The 24467-nt window shown below is 44.0% G+C and overlaps 1 protein-coding gene across 2 annotated transcripts in view; it reads left to right on the top strand.

Moving 5' to 3' along the window:
- The window catches only part of LOC110508194 (glypican-5), a 246172-nt gene extending 240529 nt beyond the window's left edge, over nt 1–5643 (top strand). For both annotated transcript variants that reach the window (XM_036966675.2, XM_036966674.2), the window contains one exon: nt 4574–5643. In XM_036966675.2, the coding sequence (XP_036822570.1) occupies nt 4574–4752 (179 nt within the window). In that variant the 3' untranslated portion in view covers nt 4753–5643. The remainder of the gene's footprint in view (nt 1–4573) is intronic.
- Nucleotides 5644–24467: the final 18824 nt, after the last annotated feature.

Here is a 24467-nt window from a genome sequence, read left to right as displayed (position 1 = left end):
CTACAGCAGTGTTTGTCAGACCAGGAGACATCCCAAAAATCGTTCTTCTCATGAAAATGTCTGGGCTCAAAAATGTCATGGGACTCATCTGAAGGTAACCTGGTACCGGGCCAAAACATGTATGGAAGTGAATAGGTCATTTCCAAGTATGGGTAATTCCACGGTAAAAAAAACACTCAAAAACAGTCCAACATTTTCTCAAAAGGAAGTATATCTGTTTTTCCATGTAGTGAATCTGTTATTCAATGCGTTTCTATGGGCTAATGGCACTAATGCCAAATTCAATGTTTCATCAAATACATTTTGTATGTTTTTTGTAATACCTACAGGGGTCCTAAAACAAATGGCTAAATGATCCTTGAAATGACCATCTTAAAAAAAAAATCCATATGTTAGCTTAGTAGAAACACATCCCGGGTTCTTAGACTCTAGGGGAAGACACAGGTGCTTTGATTATTCTGACATCGTCTTTGAGGCAGAGGACATGTATGTGTAGCCAATGTATTATGGCATGTCATACTCTTTTTGGCCAGACAGCATCAGATACATGGGCTACATACAGTAAGAAAGAGTGACGCTGCTCTCTCTGGTGATAACCTACTTTTTGAAGTGATTTGTTTGACAATCAGATTAAAACCACATGACTCCTTGTGTTCATGGGACAATAACTGATTTTTCAACAGGAAAATGACCCAACACGCCTCCAGGCTGTGTATGGGCTATTTGACCAAGAAGGAGAGTGATGGAGTGCTGCATCAGATGACCTGGCCTCCACAATCACCGGACCTCAACCCAATTGAGATGGTTTGGGATGAGTTGGGCTGCATAGTGAAGGAAAAGTAGCCAACAAGTGCTCAGCATATGTGGGAACTCCTACAAGACTGTTGAAAAGCATTCCAGGTGAAGCTGGTTGAGAGAATGCCAAGAGTGTGCAAAGGGTAGCTACTTTGAAGAACCTAAAATATATTTTGATTTGTTTAACAATTTTTTGGTTACTACATGATTCCATTTGTGTTATTTCATAGTGTTGATCTCTTCACTATTATTCTACAATGCAGGAAATAGTCAAGATAAAGAAAACCCCTTGAATGAGTAGGTGTGTCCTAACTTGTTTGTTACTGTACACACACACATGCACACGAATAGGATCAATGTGTAGACTACGTCATCAATACAAAATGATGAGAGAGAGAACGATAGAGGACAGAGAGGGGTAGAGAGAAAGAGAGAGCGTGGTGAGAGAGGAGGAGCGGCAGAGACAGAGGAAGGAAAATTAGAAAAAAGAAAGATGGAATATTGTGAAAAACTTTGTAGTTAGCTTTATGTGTAGTGCCTTAAGATGCTCAGGCCCATGGCTGATATTGAAGTGTCTTCTCTTTCAGTCTCCTAACCAGATGCATCCCATTCATTCTAGTAGAAACAACGACGGCAGTCTGATTGGGGATAAGTGATGGCTTTGTCGATCTTTGTCTATTGTGTTCAAAGGGAACAATAACCATTGGCACTTTAGCTTCATTTCCCTCCTCTCTCCAACCCTCAGCTTCTGTGACAAACATACAGATGCTAATGTTTAAATAACTCACAGATGCTAAGGTTTAAATAACCCACAGATGCTAAGGTTTAAATAACCCACAGATGCTAAGGTTTAAATAACCCACAGATGCTAAGGTTTAAATAACCCACAGATGCTAAGGTTTAAATAACCCACAGATGCTAAATAACCTACTGATACTAAGGATTTCAAATCAAATCACATTTTATTTGTCACGCCTTGTAAACAAACGCTTACTTATGGGCCCTTCCCAACAATGCAGAGAGAAATAAAAATAGAGCAATAATAGAAAAGTCAAACACGTACTAATAAAAGTAATAATAAACACACAATGAGGAAATATTGATAATTGTTTGTAAAGTACAGTATAACTTGGCTGTGTACTGAATATTGATAATTGTTTGTAAAGTACAGTATAACTTGGCTGTGTACCAGTACTGAGATGATATGCAGGGGTATGAGGTCATTGAGGTAGATATGTAGATTTAATTAGGAATAAAGTGACTGACAATAAACAGTAGCAGCAGAGGTATGTGACGAGACAAACAAGTTAGTGCAAAAAGGTTCAATGCAGACGGCCCGGGTAGCTATTTGGTTTAACTAACTATTTAGCAGTCTTTTGGCTTTGGAATAGAAGATGTTCAGGGTCCAGTTGGTTCCAGACTTGGTGCATCAGGACCGTTGCCGTGCGGTAGCAGAGAGAACAGTCTATGACTTGGGTGGTTGGAGTCTGACAATTTTTAGGGCTGGAGTCTTTGAACATTTTTAGAGCCTTCCTCTGTCACTGCTTGGTCCCAGTGATGTACTGGGCTGTACACTCTACCCTCTGTAACGCCTTGCGATCGGAAACGCCTAAAAATATTCCAAATTAGCTCCATAATATCGACAGAAACATGGCAAACGTTGTTTATAATCAATCCTCAAGGTGTTTTTCAAATATCTATTTGATAATATATCCACCGGGACAATTGGCTTTTCAGTAGGACCGGGTGGAGAAATGGCTACCTCTGTATTTTACGCAAGAATCACTCTGAGAGCCATCAGGTGACCACTCATGCAATATAGTCACTTACGCTCATTCTTCAACATATATGCGTAAAACTACGTCAAAATGCTGTAGACACCTTGGGGAATACGTAGAAAAAGGAATCTGGTTGATAGCCCATTCACTGCTCAATAGGAACGCATCGGAACGCAGAGCTTTCAAAACATGAGTCACTTCCAGATTGGATTTTTCTCAGGCTTCCGCCTGCAATATCAGTTCTGTTATACTCACAGACAATAGTTTTACAGTTTTGGAAACTTTAGAGTGTTTTCTATCCTAAGCTGTCAATTATATGCATATTCTAGCATCTTGTCCTGACAAAATAGCCCGTTTACACTGGGAACGTTATTTTTCCAAAAATGAAATTACTGCCCCCTAGTTACAAGAAGTTTTAATAAAGCTGGTTACTGATGTGGTAAACTCCTCAATGCCATCTGATGAATCCCGGGAACATATTCCGGTCTGCGCTAGCGAAACAGTCCTGTAGCTTAGCAGCCACTTCATTGGACCACTTCTGCATTGAACGCATCATTAGTACTTCCTGTTTTCGCTTGTAAGGAGGAATTAGAAGGATAGAGTTATGGTCAGAATTTCCAAATGGAGAGCGAGGGAGAGCTTTGTATGTGATTCTGTGTGTGGAGTAAAGGTGATCTAGAGTTTTCTTGCCTTTAGTTGCACACGTGACATGCTGGTAGAAATGAGCAAAGACGGATTTCAGTTTTCCTGTATTAAATTCACCGGCCACTAGGAGCGCCACCTCTGGATGAGCATTTTCTTGTTTTCTTAAAGGCCTATACAGCTCGTTTAGTGCAGTTTTAGTGCCAGCATCAGTTTGTGGTGGTAAATATACAGCCACGAAAATATAGATGGAAACTCTCTTGGTAAATAGTATGGTCTACAGTGTATCATGAGGTATTCTAACTCAGGCGAGCAGAACCTCTAGACATTAGAGATTGCGCACCGGCTGTGGTTAACAAAGAGACACACACCTCCTCCCTTTGGGCTTACCTGACGCTGCCGTTCTTTCCTGCCGATGCATAGAAAAACCAGCTAGATCTACAGTATATTATCCATGTCCTTGTTCAGCCGCAAGTCTGTGAAACAGGACAGTTCTTCAGGTCCCGTTGATAGGATATTCACAAACAAAGCTCGTCCAGTTTGTTCTCCACTGATTGTACGTTTGCCGTTAGAACGGAGGGTGCGGTACTCGCCGACGTAGTTTCGTCAGGGTTCCCGCACATCGATCTCTCATACCCCGCCTTTTTGTTTTCCGTGACGCGAGGATAGAAAGGAGCGATCAGGAGAGGGATGTAAAGACATGAGATGGAGACGGGGATAAAAGGAAAGGTGAGAGGTGAGAGACGTTGAGAAAGGACAAACATTGAGAGGAAGAGGGGAAGTGTTACTGAAAGGAAAATAAAGGAAGTGAGGGATTAGGGCATTTGAGAGAGAGAACTCTTCATTTAGACAGCTTTGGCTCACAATGAGCTGATGTCAGCAGGAAAGTGGAACGTGTGTGTGTGTGTGTGTGTGTGTGTATGTGTGTATGTGTGTGTGTGTGTGTGTGTGTGTGTGTGTGAGACCAGGATGGACTCGGTGGCTGGTCCCCGGTCTGCCCCCCCCCCCAAAAAAAAAAATCAGGCTGATTTATCTGTGATTGGCAGTAATGACATTCTGAGGGCTGTCCATCATTAGGTGCTGGAGATTAGACAGCTAGTCACCCCTCAATCAGTGTGTGTGGTGGAGTTGGGGGGAGGGATGGGGTTATGTACAGTATGTTTGTATAGGTGTGTGTGGTTGCATAGAGGCCTACAGTACATTTCAATTACTCATTACACTTCCATTCAACTAAGGTTAGGAATGACAGCTGGTGATTGACAAAGTTAAAAACAACTGTGTATGTCTTACCTTGACTTATCTTGTCCTCTCTCTGTCCCTCTCTTCCTCCTCTCCCTTTCTCTCCCTCTCTCCTCCAGTCACTGATGGTCGACCAGGGGGGTCCAACAATGATAAGGCTGTAGGCAGTAACCCAGGAGGTCGTGCTCCCCCGGTGGTGAGGGTGAGAGGTGCTGGGTGCCCCCCTGCCTGCCTGTCTCTACCCATGGCCCTCACCTTGCTCCTGGCCACTCTGGCTCTACAGTGGCGCCTGCTCTGAAAACACAGCATAATGCCCCTACAGGCCTGGCCCCTCTACACACACAGTACAGACTAGTCTGTGGGGGGTAGGCAGTGTGGATAAGGACATTTGTGGGGGCGGAAAGGGATTGTGTTGCCCCATAGAGACGTGTGTGTGAACGAGCTCCTCACACACACACACACACACTCATACACAGGCAGATTGTTCTGGTCCTCTGCCTGCTGCCTCCTGTGTGTATGCTGTGGACTGGAGTGTCTGTGTCCAGGCACTAGCCTCCCTCCACAGCTCTATTGCTCTCTGCTTTAACAATGCACTCATATCTCTATCAGAGGACGGACTACCACGCAGGACTTCTGGGCCTCAATATACAACACACACTCATGCGCATGCTTGCACACACAAACACTAACACAGGCAAGCATGCACACACACACACACACACACAAAAGACACGCTGGCACCCTTTAACACACACACACACACACACACTGTAACCTGTAACCTTTCTGCTGCTGTTTTCTATGTGGTCAGCTACAGAACTTGCCTCTGTAGACACTTTGCCTCTCTAGCCAATCCTGTCCTGGGTTTTAAAGTCATTGGGCAGAGTTCACTTAATTTTAAAACTCTCAACTGTTTATTTTAATACATTTAAGGAATGCGTGCTAGATTAATAAAACAACCACCTTTTACCAGGCCAGCATAGCTGATTGGATACGCTCTAATGATCATACAAGTGCCTTCAGAAAGTATTCACACCTCTCTACTTTTACACGTTTTGTTGTGTTACAGCCTGAATTTAAAGTTGATTAAATTGAGATGTTGTGTCACTGGCCTACACGCAATACCCTATAATGTCAAAGTGGAATGATGTTTTTAGACATTTTTACAAATTAATAAAAAATTAAAAGCTGAAATGTCTTGAGTCAATAAGTATTCAAACCCTTTTGTTATGGCAAGCCTAAATAAGTTCAGGAGTAAACATTTGCTTAACAAGTCACATAATAAGTTGCATGGACAATAATAGGGTTTAACATGATTTCTGAATGACTACCACATCTCTGTACCCCACACATACAGTTAACTGTAAGGTCTCTCAGTCGAGCAGCGAATTTCAAACACAGATTCAAACACAAAGACCAGGGAGGTTTCCAATGCCTCACAATGAAGGGCACCTATTGGTAGATGCCAAAAAAAAAGCAGACATTGAATATCCCTTTGAGAAAACTGAGGATGGATAAACAACATTGTAGTTACTCCACAATACTAATCTAAATAACAGAGTGAAAAGAAGGAAGCCTTTACAGAATAAAAATATTCCAAAATCACCCTGTTTTCAATAAGGCACTGAAGTAAAACTTTAGTCCTGAATACACAGTGTTGGGTTTAGGGCAAATCCGACACCACACACCACTGCGTACCACTCTTCATATTTTCCATCATGGTGGTGGCTGCATCATGTTATTGGTGTGCTTGTCATCGGCAAGGACAAGTCATTTGAAACAAATTTAAGAAACGGAATAGAGCTAAGCACCGGCATAATCCTAGAGGAAAACCTGGTTCCGTCTGATTTCCAACAGACACTCAGAGAGACTTACCCAGAAAGACACACAGCTGGGAACGCTGCCAAAGTTGATTCTAACATGTATTGACTCGGCTGTGAATACTTATGTAAATTATATATTTCTGTATTTCATTTTCAATGTATGTGCAAAAAATATCTAAACCATGTTTTCACTTTGTCATTATGGGGCATTGTGGGTAGATGGGTGAGAAATAAATATGATTTAGTCCATTTTGAATTCAGGTTGTAACAACAAAATGTGGAATAAGTCAAGGGGTATGAATACTTTCTGAAGGCAGTGCATGTGGATGCAGCCCTAGAATGTATGGATTTCATAGGTAGAGAAGGACACACAAACACACACGTTCATCAAACAAGGTGTGTGTGGTATGTCCTGTATATAGATTGACTGATTTAATTGAGTATATTTAGATATCGATATATTAAACTCTCCCAACAGAAGCCCTTAATCGACAGAGTTGAATGGATGAACTGTGCTTGTCACCCTATTGTATGAAAAGCAATGCAATAATATCAGAGATGTATTTTGTATAACGACTATAGCAGGAATGTACAAGCATCTTTTTTATATTGCTTGCTATATGAAGTGTTAACAACTTTTTTTCACCAGAAATCATTGGTCAAAGCCTGTTTGTACGTTGTTGATTTACTATTACATTTGCATGCATAGCCACGATAGTTATCGTTGTTTTGTTACGTTAGTAACTTGTAATATTATACTGTATTACATTGTGACATTGTTACTTCTTAATGCTTTTAACAACCTGGTGCTTAATGCCATAGTATCCTGAATCTCTCTCGCTCTGCCTATCGCTCTCTTTTCTATAACCCAATCAATCACTTTATTTCTGTTTTGACAATGTGATCAAAGGATGTTCTAGATTAGAATTCTGCGCCTTAACATGAGCAACCAACAGCACAGCTAGCTATCAGAATAAAAAAAGCAACAACGATGTAACCAGCTTATTCTACAGTTACCATATTAACCCATATTAAGGATAATAACTGTTCAACTCTACATTATATCGCTAATTAAGAAATATACACAATATGGTTACATACAGTGGGGCAAAAAAGTATTTAGTCAGCCACCAATTGTGCAAGTTCTCCCACTTAAAAATATGAGAGGGGCCTGTAATTTTCATCATAGGTACACTTGAACTATGACAGACAAAATGAGAAAAAAAATCCAGAAAATCACATTGTAGGATTTTTTATGAATTTATTTGCAAATTATGGTGGAAAATAAGTATTTGGTCAATAACAAAAGTTTATCTCAATACTGTTATATACCCTTTGTTGGCAATGACAGAGGTCAAACGTTTTCTGTAAGTCTTCACAAGGTTTTCACACACTGTTGCTGGTATTTTGGCCCATTCCTCCATGCAGATCTCCTCTAGAGCAGTGATGTTTTGGGGCTGTTGCTGGGCAACACGGACTTTCAACTCACTCCAAAGATTTTCTATGGGGTTGAGATCTGGAGACTGGCTAGGCCACTCCAGGACCTTGAAATGCTTCTTACGAAGCCACTCCTTAATTACCCGGACGGTGTGTTTGGGATGATTGTCATGCTGAAAGACCCAGCCACGTTTTATCTTCAATGCCCTTGCTGATGGAAGTAGGTTTTCACTCAAAATCTCACGATACATCTCACGATACATGGCCCCATTCATTCTTTCCTTTACACATCAGTCGTCCTAGTCCCTTTGCAGAAAAACAGCCCCAAAGCATGATGTTTCCACCCCCATGCTTCACAGTAGGTATGGTGTTCTTTGGATGCAACTCAGCATTCTTTGTCCTCCAAACACGACGAGTTGAGTTTTTACCAAAAAGTTATATTTTGGTTTCATCTGACCATATGACATTCTCCTCTCTAGCAAACTTCAGACGGGCCTGGACATGTACTGGCTTAAGCAGGGGGACACGTCTGGCACTGCAGGATTTGAGTCCCTGGTGGCGTAGTGTGTTACTGATGGTAGGCTTTGTTACTTTGGTCCCAGCTCTCTGCAGGTCATTCACTAGGTCCCCCCATGTGGTTCTGGGATTTTTGCTCACTGTTCTTGTGATCATTTTGACCCCACGGGGTGAGATCTTGCGTGGAGCCCCAGATCGAGGGAGATTATCAGTGGTCTTGTACGTCTTCCATTTCCTAATAATTGCTCCTACAGTTGATTTCTTCAAACCAAGCTGCTTACCTATTGCAGATTCAGTCTTCCCAGCCTGGTGCAGGTCTACAATTTTGTTTCTGGTGTCCTTTGACAGCTCTTTGGTCTTGGCCATAGTGGAGTTTGGAGTGTGACTGTTTGAGGTTGTGGACAGGTGTCTTTTATACTGATAACAAGTTCAAACAGGTGCCATTAATACAGGTAACGAGTGGAGGACAGAGGAGCCTCTTAAAGAAGAAGTTACAGGTCTGTGAGAGGCAGAAATCTTGCTTGTTTGTAGGTGACCAAATACTTATTTTCCACCATAATTTGCAAATAAATTCATTAAAAATCCTACAATGTGATTCTCATTTTGTCTGTCATAGTTGAAGTGTACCTATGATGAAAATTACAGGCCTCTCTCATATTTTTAAGTGGGAGAACGTGCACAATTGGTGGCTGACTAAATACTTTTTTGCCCCACTGTACATGGTAGTGCATTTCTCTCAGTTCTTCAAAACGTAGGCCGTCACAAAAATAGCTGTGTTGTGTGTATATCTGTGTAAGATAGATGTTTCTTTGGTTTGTACGGTAGAGGTGTGTACAGTTGTAGTAAGTTAAGTGAGGAGAATGAATGTATAAAAACACAGATTTGTATACTGCAGAAGATGCTGGCGGGAGGAGCTATAGGAGGACTGTCTCATTGTAATGGTTGAAATGGAATAAATGAAATGGAGTCAAACGTGGTTTCCATATGATGGGTTTCATACCATTCCATTTATTCCATTAGTCTTTTACAATTAGCCTGTCCTCCTATAGCTCCTCCCACCAGCCTCCTCTGGTAACCTGTTTATGCCTATAGGCCCAGGAGTATTTCCTGGTCACAGGATCTGACCAGGAACAAGTAGGGCCTGAAGTATTCTGGGTAATTCCTAGTAATACGATATAACTAAGGTCCAGAGTGTTTACTGGTCATGAAACATGGTAAGGAAAAACTCCTGGCCAATTATGCTTACACATAACTCCCTCTTTCTGCTGAAAAGGACTTTTCCTACATGGGGCGGTACACTAGAAGACCATAATCACCATCACCTGCACAGACTGGGAGGACACAACTAATCTACAAAGGTCATACTAACTACCAGTTGCCTCTCTCCATGGCACTTGATCAACTAGTCTTAGACTAAAATCCATTGACCTAAATGGCTTTTGGATACATGAAGTGGCCTTTGACCTAATTCAGGAAGTGAAATGCGATAAAGCTTGCATTTGCTGTGGCTCTGGAGTTGGACATGCCCACCGGAGTTGTCCAATGGTTCCACAGTTTCTGTATTGAACTGAGTTGGCCTACTATAGAGTTGAACTCCAGACATGTTGTTCTCTGACCACGTTAAGAACTGTACTGTCTACGTCGCCTGGCCACTGTCCTCCCTCTTGCCTTTCTCATGTATCAAGTTCTGTGCATAAATGTATATATTTTAAGTCACTCTCTGTTTGTTTAGTGTTTTTTTTATTTCCTTTATTTTATATAGGAAACATCACAGTGTAAGTCATGTGATGTAGTAAAGGTATATTAGTATTCTCCTATAATCCTGTACTGAAAATTGTCCCTATCAGAAAGATTAGTGTCATAATCACCTTTTGATTCTCCACGCCTCATTCTCAGAACGTTTTAGAGAAGAAGGCCAGAGAGGGATGTTGGGCCTTCTCTTCCAATACGTTTGAGAAGGTGAGGAATCACAGAAAGACTCATTCAAATAAAGCCATTGTTTTCATCCAATATGGCATCCTCCCTATAAAAGGGCTCCCACATTGTCCAAGCATCAAAGTCAACAGTGTCACCTGTAAAATATCATGAACACCAGGAGTCATTTCCAGGTGTGTGTCGTGCGCACACACAAGTGTGTGTATGTACATCTGCGTGCATGCAAGCTTATGTGTGTGTATGTGTGCAAGCATGCTTGTGTGTGTGCATGCCTCGTGTGTCTACACTATCTGAAAATGTATGCATGCATACAACTATTCCCCCATAACCGATGCAGTATTTTAATTGTAAATGAATGAAATTAGGCCAGGGTAGGCGGTGTGTCATGTAGACCACCCATGGCAGCTGGGGGGTGTTGAGACTTGTTGGATTGCGTGTTAGTGAGGACTCTCTCCTCATCACTCACACGCACGCAGGGTTATGCGCACACACACACACACACACACGCACGCACGCACGCACGCACGCACGCACGCACGCACGCACGCACACATAACATCCTCACACTGTTAACCTGCCCTCTGCCAGCACACAGCATGATGGGAAATGGAACTGACAAGTGAGACATTTTAGCCAATCAGTGAAGCGAAAAGAAAGGGAAGATGTCAGAAAAGGAGGAGAGTTTCCTCTGAGACTGTTTCAATGACAAAGTGTCACAATATTATGTAGGCATTTCCAGACATAATGAGACTTAGTGAAGCTTTCTGTCTCAGATTAGTATGATTTTCCATTTTTGCATAAATCCCATTGCACAGATACACCGTTGAACGCAGATACACCGTACAGGGAAGCACTACAGAAACCTAAGAGACGTTCAGGTCAGGGGAGTTGAGGTGGTTGATCTGTGGATGTGTGTGGGGACCCTGTAAAGGAAACACCATTGCTGGCAATGCCCTTGCACCCATCTGGGGTTTCTTCAGACAGCGTTAGGTTGGTTATTCCCCCGGGTAACTCTCAGATTGTATAACCCTATCTGAGACTGTCTGTCTTTTTCCACTGCTGTGGACCTGAGCACTCTGCTTCCTCTCTGAAGAGTCACCCAAGAAGAGGACTGCTTGACTCCACTGACTTGTTGACCTGATCTTATGTCACAGACACTTCCAGTTCTCCCCAGCTCTTGATCCCCCTTTCTCTCTCTCCCTGCCACCCCTTTCCCCATCCATTTGGTAGTGGAAGAGTACAGTCTTTCATTATGCGTGTATACTTTGTGTGTAGGGTGGTGGTGTGTGTGTGTGTAACCAGGCCACAGGCTAACATAGCTGGTGCCATTGAAGCGCTGCTGTGGGCTGGAGTTTAAATTGACCAGACAGACCAGGCAGGGAGCAGCTGTGACCCTGGATCCCCCACATACTGTACCTGTATATACTGTGTGTGTGTGGGTCTTTGTTTTCACTCTATTGTTTCAGGCCTGAAGAGTCAGCACTGCAGAAACCCAGCAGGTCAGCAAATAATGTCTTTAATTTCATTATACTTTGATCAGCTGTGCATCTCACAGACTAACTGAACAGTTTACATACACACAATGCATTCACTTGCGTCAGTATCAAGCTCAACCCTCATAGAAAGCCAGTCTCTAGTCTCTCAATCCTGTCAGAGACCAGTCAGAGTACTCATCCAGAGATCTAATACTCATTCGTACAGATCATCATCCTTGTGCGTCAGTGTAGCACTCTGGACTAATTAAGTCTGTTCTCATCATGTTTTTTCAATCTCCCTATCTCTCCCCCCTCTCTCTCTCTCGTTCTCTCTCTCGTTCTCTCCTTCACTCTCCCTCTTTCTCCAGAGACAAGTATTCATGCACACACACACACAGACACACACAAATCAGCTATTCATCCGTCAGTGCGTTAGTGAGTCAGTGCGTTAGTGTAGCTGATATGACAGACGTATGTGCAGGCTCAATTCCCAACGTCTCTGCAGGCTCAATTCCCAACGTCTGTGCCGGCTCAATTCCCAATGTCTGTGCAGGCTCAATTCCCAACGTCTGTTCAGATGTTCCCAGACACAATGTAGTCCAATGAATGTTGAGACAGAGAAGTGTCAGAACGTGGCCTTGGGCTGTAGACTACTCTCTCTCTCGCCTCTCTTCATTCCTAGCCAGACACTGACTCACTGTCTCTCAGTAAGAACCGTGAAATAGAGGCCAGGGCTGAAATAGAGTTGGTGTGTGTGTGCGTCTGTGTGTGTCCTGTCTCAGTGCAGGCCAGAAAATTTCCATTAGGGATCTTTTCCCACTCTGATGGTTTTATCAGTGGGACGTGTGGTCAGAGTAGTGTTGCTGGACCATCTCAATGCTTTCACAGCTACAGTGGAACGTTGATGATGACGATCACTGACATTACCACTTCCTTTGTTTCATTCAAGGGTAGTTATGCACAGTGCATTCGTAAACTATTGAGACACCTTGGCCTTTTCCACATTTTGTTACACTACAGCTTTGTTCTAAAATGGATGAAATAAAACATGTTCTCCATCAATCTACACACAATATCCCATAATGACAAGCGAAATAACATAACTTATTTACAGACCCTTTTCTATGAGACTCGAAATTGAGCTCGGGTGCATCCGGTTCCCATTGATCATCCTTGAGATGTTTCTACAATGTTATTGCAATCCACCTGTGGTAAATTCAATTGATTGGACATGATTTGGAAAGGCACACACCGGTCTATATAAGGTCCCACAGTTGACAGTGCATGTCAGAGCAAAAACCAAACCATTAGGTCGAAGGAATTGTCCGTAGACCTCCTAGACAGGATTGTGTCGAGGCACAGATCTGGGGAAGGGTCCCAAAACATTTCTGCAGCATTGAATGTCCCCAAGAACACAGTGGCCTCCATCATTCTTAAATGGAAGAAGTTTGGAACCACCAAGACTCTTCCTAGAGCTCGCCGCCCGACCAAACTGCGCAATCGGGTGAGAAGGGCCTTCGTCAGGGAGGTGACCAAGAACCCGATGGTCACTCAGATAGAGCTCCAGAGTTCCTCTATGAAGATGGGAGAAGCTTCCAGAAGCACAACCATCTATTTTTCAAAAGGCACCTAATGGACTCCCAGACCATGAGAAACAAGATTCTCTGGTCTGATGAAACCAAGATTGAACTCTTTGGGCTGAATGCCAAGCGTCACATCTGGAGGAAACCTGGCACCATCTCTACAGTGAAGCACGGTGGTGGCAACATCATGCTGTGGAGATGTTTTTACCCAGAGTCTCTGGTGGCACAGCTAGCTCTGCGATGCAGTGCCCTAGACCACTGTGCCACCCGGGAGGCCGTGTGGGGATGTTTTTCAGCGGCAGGGAAGGTGAGACTAGTCCAGATTGAGGCAAAGATGAACGGAGTAAAGTACAAAGAGATCCTTGATGAAAACCTGCTCCAGAGAGCTGAGGACCTTAGACTGGGGCGAAGGCTTACCTTCCAACATGATAACGACCCTAAGCACACAGCCAAGACAATGCAGTGGCATCAGGACAAGTCTCTGTATGTCCTTGAGTGGCCCAACCAGAGCCCAGACTTGAACTCGATCGAACATCTCCCGAGAGACTTGAAAATAGCTGTGCAGCCACACTCCCCGTCCTACCTGACAGAGCTTGAGAGGATCTGCAGAGAAAAATGGGAGAAACTCCCCAAATACAGGCGTACCAAGCTCGTAGCGTCATACCTAAGAAGACACGAGGCTGTAATTGCTGCCAAAGGTGCTCCAACATAGTACTGAGTAAACGGTCTGAATACTTATGTAAATGTGCTATTTCAGTTTTTTTTTTAAATAAATGTTGAAAAATGTCTAAAACCTGTTTGTCATTGAGGTTTATTGTGTGTAGATTGATGAGGGAAATAAACTGTTTAATCCATTGTAGAATAAGGCTGTAATTTAATAAACTGTGGAAAAAGTCAAGGGTCTGAATACTTTCTGAATGCACAGTATGTATTGTATGTACAGTATGTAACTAGAGGTGTGGGATCTTAATTTGATCACCCCGTTGCACGAGAACTTTCGTCCAATGCAGGAAATGTAAAACTTGTAGTGTATTGAGGTTTAAAAAGGCTTCTGAATTTCGACTTCAAAATTTCAGACTTGATTTTCCCTTACGAAAAATGCATCAACCCCTACACAAATGTTGATTAATTATAATCCACATAATCATTCAAATTTCCCGTTGCAGAAGAATTATTGTGTGCTTGCGTGTAAAGCGAACACTACTGGCTAATTATGGGCAATTATTTTCCATAAATAGCTACATTTCCTCCACTGGAACATCCAGTCAGTCAGCCTAGAGCCATACAGTCTGAACCAGTCAGCCACACATCAGTTGAGAGAGCCACTGTAGCTGTCACCATCGAGCCACCACTACTAAGTTGCAACTGTGACTGTCCCAGCCAGCAGTGTCTCTAAACTATTCCTGGTGCTGTTGACAGAAGTGGCACTCTGCTCTGTTGTTACACAGATAAGTTTAACCAGAGGCTCCCTGGATGCAAATAGAGAGAAGGTCAGACTCTACAACTCTGCCCCTCTCCAAAGTCCTCTTAGGTCCCCCTTAGATGGAGGAAACAGAACTGGGACTTGAGCATTGAGAGTTACTGCTACACTATCTAGGACATGAAAGGGTTCTCCGGCTGTCCCCATTGGAGAACCCTTTGAAGAACCCTTGTTGGTTCCAGTTAGAACCCTTTTGGTTACAAGTAGAACTGTTTTGGGTTCCATGTAGAACCCTTTCCTCAGAGGAAAGGGTTCTACATGGAACCCAAAATGGTTCTACCTGGAACCGAAAAGGGTTTTACTTGGAACCAAAAAGGGTTCTCCTATGGGGACAGCCAAATAACCTTTTTGAAATCCTTACTGCTCAAGAACAAACAACCAATTTCCTCAAACTAGCGTACTGTGACATTCTCCAAACATTCCCCTTTCTGAGTATATAAAGAAACATATCATGCATATGTATTATGAACACTATGTTGAATTCATGGGCTTTGTAGTCAAAGGTGGCATTGCCAAAAGGAGATGGGACCAGGAAAGAGAACGGGTCACCTTGTATGTGTGTATATGTGCCTTTCTTTCTTGAGGAAACACACTCACAGAAACACACACACAGAAACACACACACAGGCCATTTTTAATACCACAGAATCCAAAAGGCACCTTGGTCCAATACCCAGCAGAGCCCTTTGGCTAGTCATTGGAATGCATGTTCAGGAGGATGAACAGAGATGAATATGAACATAAAAAGGCAGAACTACACACACACACACACACACACACACACACACACACACACACACACACACACACACACACACACACACACTCCGCTCCACAATAAAGCAAGATCCCATAGGAATCCACAGTTATACTGTAGGTTATTAAAGAAAAATAGAGAGGCACAAGCAGCTTTGAAACCAAAAGGCCAGAGTCTGTGGACAGGTGACTGACAGACTGAGGCAGGGACTGAGAGGGAACAGAGTGGTGAGGAGGTCCCCACTTCAGGGCCTACGGGTGGGTCAAGGCAAGGGGACAGAGGGGCATAAGAGAAGAGGGGGAGGTTGGGGCATCAGGTAGCCTAGCGGTTAAGAGCATTGGGCCAGTAACCAAAAGGTTGCTGGTTCAAGTCCCCGAGCCAACTAGGTTAACAATCTGTCGATGTGCCCTTGAACAATGCACCTAACCCTAATTTCCCTTGTAAGTCACTCTGGATAAGAGTTTAATAATGACTCAAATTCAACATAAAAATCACTGGCCATTAATTGTGTGTGCATGCACGTACGTACACACATTACAGCCCAATGCTCCTCTCCTAGTGGAGTGTAAAGTGAGCTAGTTGTCATTAGAATGTATTGTGTCTTAATAAGGTGGAGAGCAGTAGGGCTGTGAAAGGCGGGCTGACCCGTTAGGGAAACAGATTAGTCGTATTTCCCCGATGATAACGGCCCTACTGCAGAGATATGTGGCCCTGCAAGGCGTGCTTACCCATTCCAATTAAACAGTAGACTACATTAGTTAAAGGTCCAATGCAGACACTTTTATCTCAATATCAAATCATTTCTGGGTAAACAATTATTCATTATTAACAACCTTATATTCAATTAAAATGGTAAAAAAAATAAGCAAAAATAGCTTTCTATCAAAGAGCAAATTCTCAAGCAAGAATTTTGCTAGGACTGCCTGGAAGAGGTCTGAGTGGGGAGGGGAAAACTAGAAAGTAGCTGTTATTGGCAGAGAGATTTTGAACTCTTTCTTATTATTTTAATAACTAATTTACCACCTGGTGATGTCACCAGGGTGGCCAAAAGTGTAATGACTCTCGTTGGTGGTAGGAAGAGTGGACCAAAGCGCTGCGTGGAAAGTGTTCATGATTCCTTTAAGTTCAAAGAACACTCAAACAAAATAACAAAAAAAACAAAAGCGCACAGTTCTGTCAGGCAGAAACACTAAACAGAAAACAAGATCCCACAAACTCAGGTGGAAAACAGGCTGCCTAAGTATGACTCCCAATCAGAGACAACTATAGACAGCTGCCTCTGATTGGGAACCACACTCGGCCAAAAACAAAGAAATAGAAAACATAGAATTTCCCACCCGAGTCACCCCCTGACCTAACCAAACATAGAGAATAATAAGGATCTCTAAGGTCAGGGCGTGACAAAAAGTCCATCCCACCAAAACAGCTGAAATTTCAGGCTGTCTTTTCAAAAACAACTCTTACACTGAAAGGCCAGTATTATTATTTTCACAATTTCACATTATTATTCCAATCTCATAGTGTTGAAATATATATAAAACACGGGATAATCATGTTTTTGACTGCACTGGGCCTTTAAAGGAGGGTTGGTGGTGGTGTGTGTGTGTGTGTGTGTGTGAGGGTGGGGGATGGGGGGTCTGCTTTGGTCTTGGCATCGAGCATTACTCAAGCCCACCATCCCCATCGTGAGCTGAATCACTGAGGAAATGGTCCAAGGTTATTTTTCAGTGTGTCTCTTCGTTAAAATGTCTCGTCTCGTGAGACCCCATGTTTTAAGTCAAGGAAACATTTAGTTGCATAGTTCTAAATTAAGAACTTGGATTTGGCACCATGTTGTTTATACATATGAGACTCCTGTTGGTGCTAATTTCTGAACCAACTAGTGCAAGTAATCCACAAAATATGCAGGCATTAGGCTGTATGCAGCACAAGGGAAGGAACAGAAGTCTGCAGGACAAGGTAGCCAAAATAGGGCAAGTTCTTCTTGTCACTAAATCACCACCCTTAGCGGTGTTGGCAGAATGTTTCAACCTAACTTCAGTTTCCCATGAAAAACGGAAGTGGGGACTCCGCTCAGGCGCCTGCTACATTAGGTTACTAAATCACAAGGATACTACTCGTCCATACAAACACCAACAAAACAACAACCAGTAGATTGGCCGTACAGATGAAGCGATGGAAACCTACAGTATCAGGTTGTTTCTCATCTTCTATCCATCCTCTCTCAGACAGAACAGACATGCTCTGATTGGCATTCTGCCCATCCTTGCTCCTCCATGTCCAAAATCGATGGATGCTCCTGTGAATGTTCCTCCCTTGCTCCTTCTTTGCTCCTTTGGGTGCTATTCCTTCACATAGACCACTCTTTCTGTCTCTTCCACCTTTTATTAGGGTGTATTCTATCTATTCTGTCTATCAGGTTGTATAGTTGTGTGGTCTCCCCCTCATTCTGTTAGGTGTATCAACACATTCCCCCAGTATAGAAATAGTTATTACATTTACATGAGTGTCCAGCCCCATTGGCACCATTGTGCGTCTCTCTACCTTTCACTCCATCTTTCCCACTCTCACCTTCGTCCTCTCTCTCTCACCTTCGTCCTCTCTCGCTCACCCTAATCCTCTCTCTCACCCTCGTCCTCTCTCTCTCGCTCACCCTCATCCTCTCTCTCTCGCTCACCATCTCTCTCGCTCACCCTCGTCCTCTCTCTCTCTCTCTCTCTCACCCTCGTCCTCTCTCTCTCTTACCCTCGTCCTCTCTCTCTTTCTTACCCTCGTCTTCTCTCTCTCTCTCGCTCACCCTCATCCTCTCTCTCTCTCTCTCACCCTCGTCCTCTCTCTCACCCTCGTCCTCTCTTTCTCTCCCTCACCCTTGTCCCCTCTCTCTCTCTCTCTTTCTCTCGCTCACCCTTGTCCTCTCTCTCTCGCTCACCATCTCTCTCGCTCACCCTCATCCTCTCTCTCTCTCTCTCTCTCTCTCTCACCCTCGTCCTCTCTCTCTCTTACCCTCGTCCTCTCTCTCTCTCTCTCTTACCCTTGTCCTCTCTCTCTCTCGCTCACCCTCGTCCTCTCTCTCTCTCTCACCCTCGTCCTCTCTCTCACCCTCACCCTTGTCCTCTCTCTCTCTCTCTCTCTCTCTCTCTCTCTCTCTCTCTCTCTCTGTCTCTCTTACCCTCGTCCTCTCTCCGTCACCCTTGTCCTCTCTGGGCCCTACAGGTAAAGCATCAATAGCCATAGTAGGACAAGGATAAAGAGGGGAATATGGATTGACGTGCTATGCCACAGCCGAGATTTGGGCAGTGGTCAGTTTTAGATCTGTCTACATAAAGTCTCTCCAATGCCCATGCAGAACATCTATAGAGAAAAAACACGTATTGCTGTTATGAAGAATAACTCAGTGTTACAGACATCCAGGTTCCATGTAATGCCCATAGCTGCATTACTAAATATAGCTCCAGTCAAGTGTTCCCTCTTGTAAAGTTATTTGTTTATTTATTTGTTTATTTTTTAACATGTCGAGTACCAAAACATTGATACACTGATAGACAAGGACACAACAATATACAAACAATGCAACAACAAAAAATATACAAACAATAAAACAAAAAATGATGTGTGTGTTAGTGGATATGGAAGAACACTTTCCGTATCCAGTCCTCGCCTGCCTGCAGGAAATGTACCAGTGCATTACAGCTTCATTTGAAACTCCACCAAAAGACAGACGCTTTTCCCTCTAGACAGCTTTACAAGATAGATTTGTTTTACAATGAAGTTTACAACACCATGTGAGGAGTGTGCTAAAACGACCGTTAATCCAAATGCCAACTCACCATTAGCCAGGCCCTGCTGTGATCACAGAGGAGGCTGGTGGCAGAGTTGACTGCATGCCAGGCCCCATGCCCAGATTACTGACACCACTGGAACTAAGAAAAGGGGGGGGGGGCTCAAATTAAGAGAGAGGAGTAAAAGAAAGCAAGTCAGACAGAGAAATGTCCATTTGTTAAATGAAGAGAGAGAGATGAAGGAGGTAGGAGGAAAGAGACACTGCCCCTACCACTAACAGGGGAGGTAGGGAGAAAGATACACTACCCCTACCACTAACAGGGGAGGTATGGAGAAAGAGACTCTACCCCTACCACTAACAGGGGAGGTAGGGAGAAAGAGACACTACCCCTACCACTAACAGGGGAGGTATGGAGAAAGAGACTCTACCCCTACCACTAACAGGGGAGGTAGGGAGAAAGATACACTACCCCTACCACTAACAGGGGAGGTATGGAGAAAGAGACTCTACCCCTACCACTAACAGGGGAGGTAGGGAGAAAGAGACACTACCCCTACCACTAACAGGGGAGGTATGGAGAAAGAGACACTACCCCTACCACTAACAGGGGAGGTAGGGAGAAAGAGACACTGCCCCTACCTCTAACAGGGGAGGTATGGAGAAAGAGACACTGCCCCTACCACTAACAGGGGAGGTAGGGAGAAAGAGACACTGCCCCTACCTCTAACAGGGGAGGTAGGGAGAAAGAGACCCTGCCCCTACCTCTAACAGGGGAGGTAGGGAGAAAGAGACACTGCCCCTACCTCTAACAGGGGAGGTAGGGAGAAAGAGACATTGCCCCTACCACTAACAGGGGAGGCAGGGAGAAAGATACACTGCCCCTACCACTAACAGGGGAGGCAGGGAGAAAGAGACACTGCCCCTACCTCTAACAGGGGGCTCAAATGAAGATGATATCTCCTAGATGGTAAATTCATCATGAAAACAAAGCGACAGAGACAGAGTAGAGGAAGAGCAATTTGGTAAAGGTTTTTCTATGAAGAGAGTAAGTGAATTTAGTAGAAATGTTCCGGCATTCATTGGAGTCTGCGGGAACATAGTTAGGAGTTCCACACAGGGGTCTGAGAAGCTCCAAGTGATATGAACCCCCCACAGTGTCCAGAACTCGGTTAGATGGTGCCAATCCAACCCATTAGTTTAAGTTTGAGGACTGGAGGTTACTCCTAATACTTATAGCTGGACACAACAGATGGCGTGGGATATGCACCTGGAGCATGACTTTACATCTCTTTGGAAGTCTGGAAATGTATGAGAAAGTTTGATTTTAGGGTGAACTACCCCTCTAACCTATCTCTATAGTGAAGACATGCAGGCACAGAACCTTTATAATGGCAATAGGTTATTACACATTAACAAGCACTTAATTGCATCTTCAACCTGCACTTTTTCACGGCAGCATTCATTATAATCTTGTTGTTCATATTCATGTTGTGTGTTGTCCCAAAGCTGTTGTTACCAACAGGTTACAAGAGGCTTGTAATGAGAAGACCCAGAGTGTGGTGTATTACCCCTGACTCCCCAGCCTGCTGTACCCTCCACACTACCTTCCCAGGACTTTATGAGTTCTCAGTAATTATCACGACTCTGAGGCAGCCACCAAGAGAGGTTCATTTATCCACTAAGACACATGACAAATGGAGAAGCCGAAATATTTAAATGGGAACAGCATGGAAGCCAATGAAAAGACTAATTGGATGAAGGTGCCGGAGAAGAGGAGAAGTGTAGAGCCAGATAGTGACTGTACGCTAATGTATAAGGAAAGACAAAGGAGGAGAGAGAGTGGGGTATATTATCAATGGGAGAGAGACGCCAGCGCTTTACAGGGCATTGTATTTCCTGTACTAGTCCATCACCTCTCTCTAACCAAACAGCTTACCTCCATACATTCTCACCCATTCCTAACCTCTTTCATTCCATCCCTCCTCTCTGTCTCTCAGTAACCTCTCTCCATACATTCTCACCCATTCCTAACCTCTTTCATTCCATCCCTCCTCTCTGTCTCTCAGTAACCTCTCTCCATACATTCTCACCCATTCCTAACCTCTTTCATTCCATCCCTCCTCTCTGTCTCTCAGTAACCTCTCTCCATTCATTCCTTTAGTCTTTTTAACAGTACTCTTCCTTACTTCCATTCATTTCTCTGCTCTTTGGCTCATAGACTCTTGCTTCCAACACAGGAAGACCCAGTAGAGCTGATGATGTGATTGATTGAAATATTTATAGCCTGGAAGCCGGTGTCATGGGATGTGTGGAATGTGTTCAGATTGGTATTTGCCTATAGGAGACGTGGTGGTGCCAGACTACCAGGCTACCCACAGGGATAGGGAATGGTATACAGACCTCTAGCCCCCCCCCCCCCCCCCCCCAACGAGGTATCGCTCAGCCCAATGGCCCTCCCACTAGGACGACGGCAGAATATCTGGGAAAGGAGTATTGGTCGGTATTGGCTTCTACTCCTCTCCTTTCCCTCTTCTCTCCTTCTGTTTTTTTCTCCCTCTTCTGTCTCTCTTTCTCGTTCCTCACCCTCTCTGTCATACCTCTTTCTCTCCTTTTCTCTGCCTTCTATTTCTCCTCCCTCATCTTTCGTCAAGATTTCGCCATTTCTCCCCCTTCGCCTCTTTCTGTCTCTCTCAGGACTCTGTGTGGAGGATAATTCAAATGTGGTATTAGTGTAGACGCTGTGTTTGCACAGACAGACACTGTGCAAATGGCATCAGCAAGTGATATACCGAGAGAAGGAGAGAGAGAGAGAGAGAGAGAGAGTTCTCTTTAAGGTGAAAGTCCCAGTCATTAGGCACCTGTCAGCCTTTGTCTCTGGGGTATGTGGAGCTAAGCCATAGCTTCACTGAAGGAGAGAGTGACTCTATCTCTCACTCTGCTGCACACACACACACACACACACACACACACACACACACACACACACACACACACACACACACACACACAGAGCAGCAGGTATGGCTAACTGACAGCACCTACCACAGTGCCTCAGTGGGGTTTCTATGTAAATATCTGTGTGCTGGCTTAACAGATCCAAACAGCCTTTAGTGCAGAGTGAAAAAAGTGTGTATGTGTGTGCATGTGTGTCTATGATTTGAATTCAATAGAGCAGTATCATTTTCCTATTCACAGCAGTATCACGCCCCGAAAATGCCTGTCATGCATTAACAGTATGGTGTGGAAGATGAGTACCCACTCACCCTCTCACCCCCTCAGCTTCTCTCTCCTCCCCCTCTTCCCCCTCACCTCTCCCTCAAACCAAACACACACATATACACACACACACATACTTCCTGCAGCCTGCTACTCGTTAGGAAAGCTTTCATGGTCAGGCCCAATAAAACTTAAATTGTGGAGCCTGCAGACAAAATGGCTGCGTTGTGGCTTTAGCCCGCGTTAATTGCATAATCTCCATACCAGACACCGGAGAGCTTCCCCATCAGGCTACCCTTATATACCACAACCAAGGGCCAACATAGAGCCACGTGTGTTGAAATATACACAGATACTCACACACATGCATGCAGGGATGTACATGCATGCAGGGAAAGGGGAAAAAAGAAAGAACGTCACATTCTTCTCTGTCTACTGCATGTGGTAGGAGGAGGAGTCTGTAAGGCCGTGCCCTTGTGACACAGAACATCTAACTGCGCTACTAAAGTATAACAATGCAATTAGCCACAAGAATGTAGAACAGTTAATAATACAGTACTGTAGCAATGTTGTAAAATATCCGCTATTCATTTCTACTAAGAATAACTATTATGTGTGATAAGAGAGGGTGTGAGCGAGTGGGTGTGTCTCTATAGTTGAGGGTGTACTGTGTGATACGTGAGAGGACAGTAGCTAACGTTAGGAGTGATCTAGTCACATGGAACAGCTGATAAGAATAGAGGGACAGTATGCATTCATAAACAATATTGTGTGATTACAAATAGATGCATGAAGCAGGACGGATATGACCATTTATGGCGTATGGCACACATTTTCTTTCTCTCTCGTTCTCTTTCTCTCTCTCTTTCTACCTCACGCATCCTCTCTCAATCTTTCCGTCCTTCCCTTAGTCTCCATCTTTCTTCCTCTACCCTCCCTCCCCCCCTCTCTCTTTTGTCCCTACTCCTCTCCCTCTCTCTCTCCCTCTCTGAGCGAGGGCCAGTTTTCAGAATAGAAAACTTCAATGACACATCTCCATCAGGAATTCTGAGATCAAAAAAGGAAAAGCATCTTCACGTTCAATGAGAGACATACACATCACTATACAGTATGCGTCACATTACGGTTTTGTGCCAGTAAGTAAGTAGAGGTGCATTTTGTATGTAGTCCTGCACTGACATTGAGTTTGTTAAAAAAGATAAAACCCAGAAAGGGATGTAGGGTTGCTTGAGTAGAGACAGGCTTTAGAGAGGAAGGTGTGAGAGGAACGAAGGACAGTTAAAGAACTAAAGTGTGTGAATACACAGCGGGCTGGTGAGAAAACCAGTGGGACGCTCTGTCGCTGACGCATTCGCTCAAATGCGTAGGAATCCATAGCCCATAAAATACAAGGACACCACACTTACAGTACATAACCACACAAAGGGATATGCTGCCTAAAGATGTGCATGAGAGAGGAGAGAGATGGAAAGAGGGGGAGAGAGAAAGAAAGAGGGAGAGGGAGAGAGAGAGAGAGCGGGAGAGAGGATGAGGATTAGAAAAAAGTACAAATCTGTGAAACCCAAATGCACAACTCTTCTGTCAGGTGAGTATACACAACTGTCAATGTTCCAATGTCTCCCCCAAGACAGACACACACACACACACACACACACACACACACACACACACACACACACACACACACACACACACACACACACACACACACACACACACACACACACACACACACACACACACACAGCAAAGACAAGGGAGACAGTCAGAAGGGTACAGAACAGATAGACAGTGTTTGGGCAGGTAGCAGCATGCTCCCAGTCTGTAATTGCACCTTGAGGAGTGATGACACAGATAGGCGCATGCACACGGACGCTAGCCGATGATTGGTGGACTGGTACCTGAGGGCAGCTGCTGATCCACCTGTGACACCTGAGGCCTTCAAGCTGTCAAGACACATTGTACACATTCCTTTAGAAATAAGGTATGGATAAGTCCACATGATAAGGT

Source organism: Oncorhynchus mykiss, chromosome 28 (assembly GCF_057628025.1).
Source record: "Oncorhynchus mykiss isolate SJ-2025 chromosome 28, ASM5762802v1, whole genome shotgun sequence".
Classification (NCBI taxonomy): Eukaryota; Metazoa; Chordata; class Actinopteri; order Salmoniformes; family Salmonidae; genus Oncorhynchus; species Oncorhynchus mykiss.
Note: the sequence above shows the minus strand (reverse complement) of the source record. Positions and strands in the feature narration are given on the sequence as shown.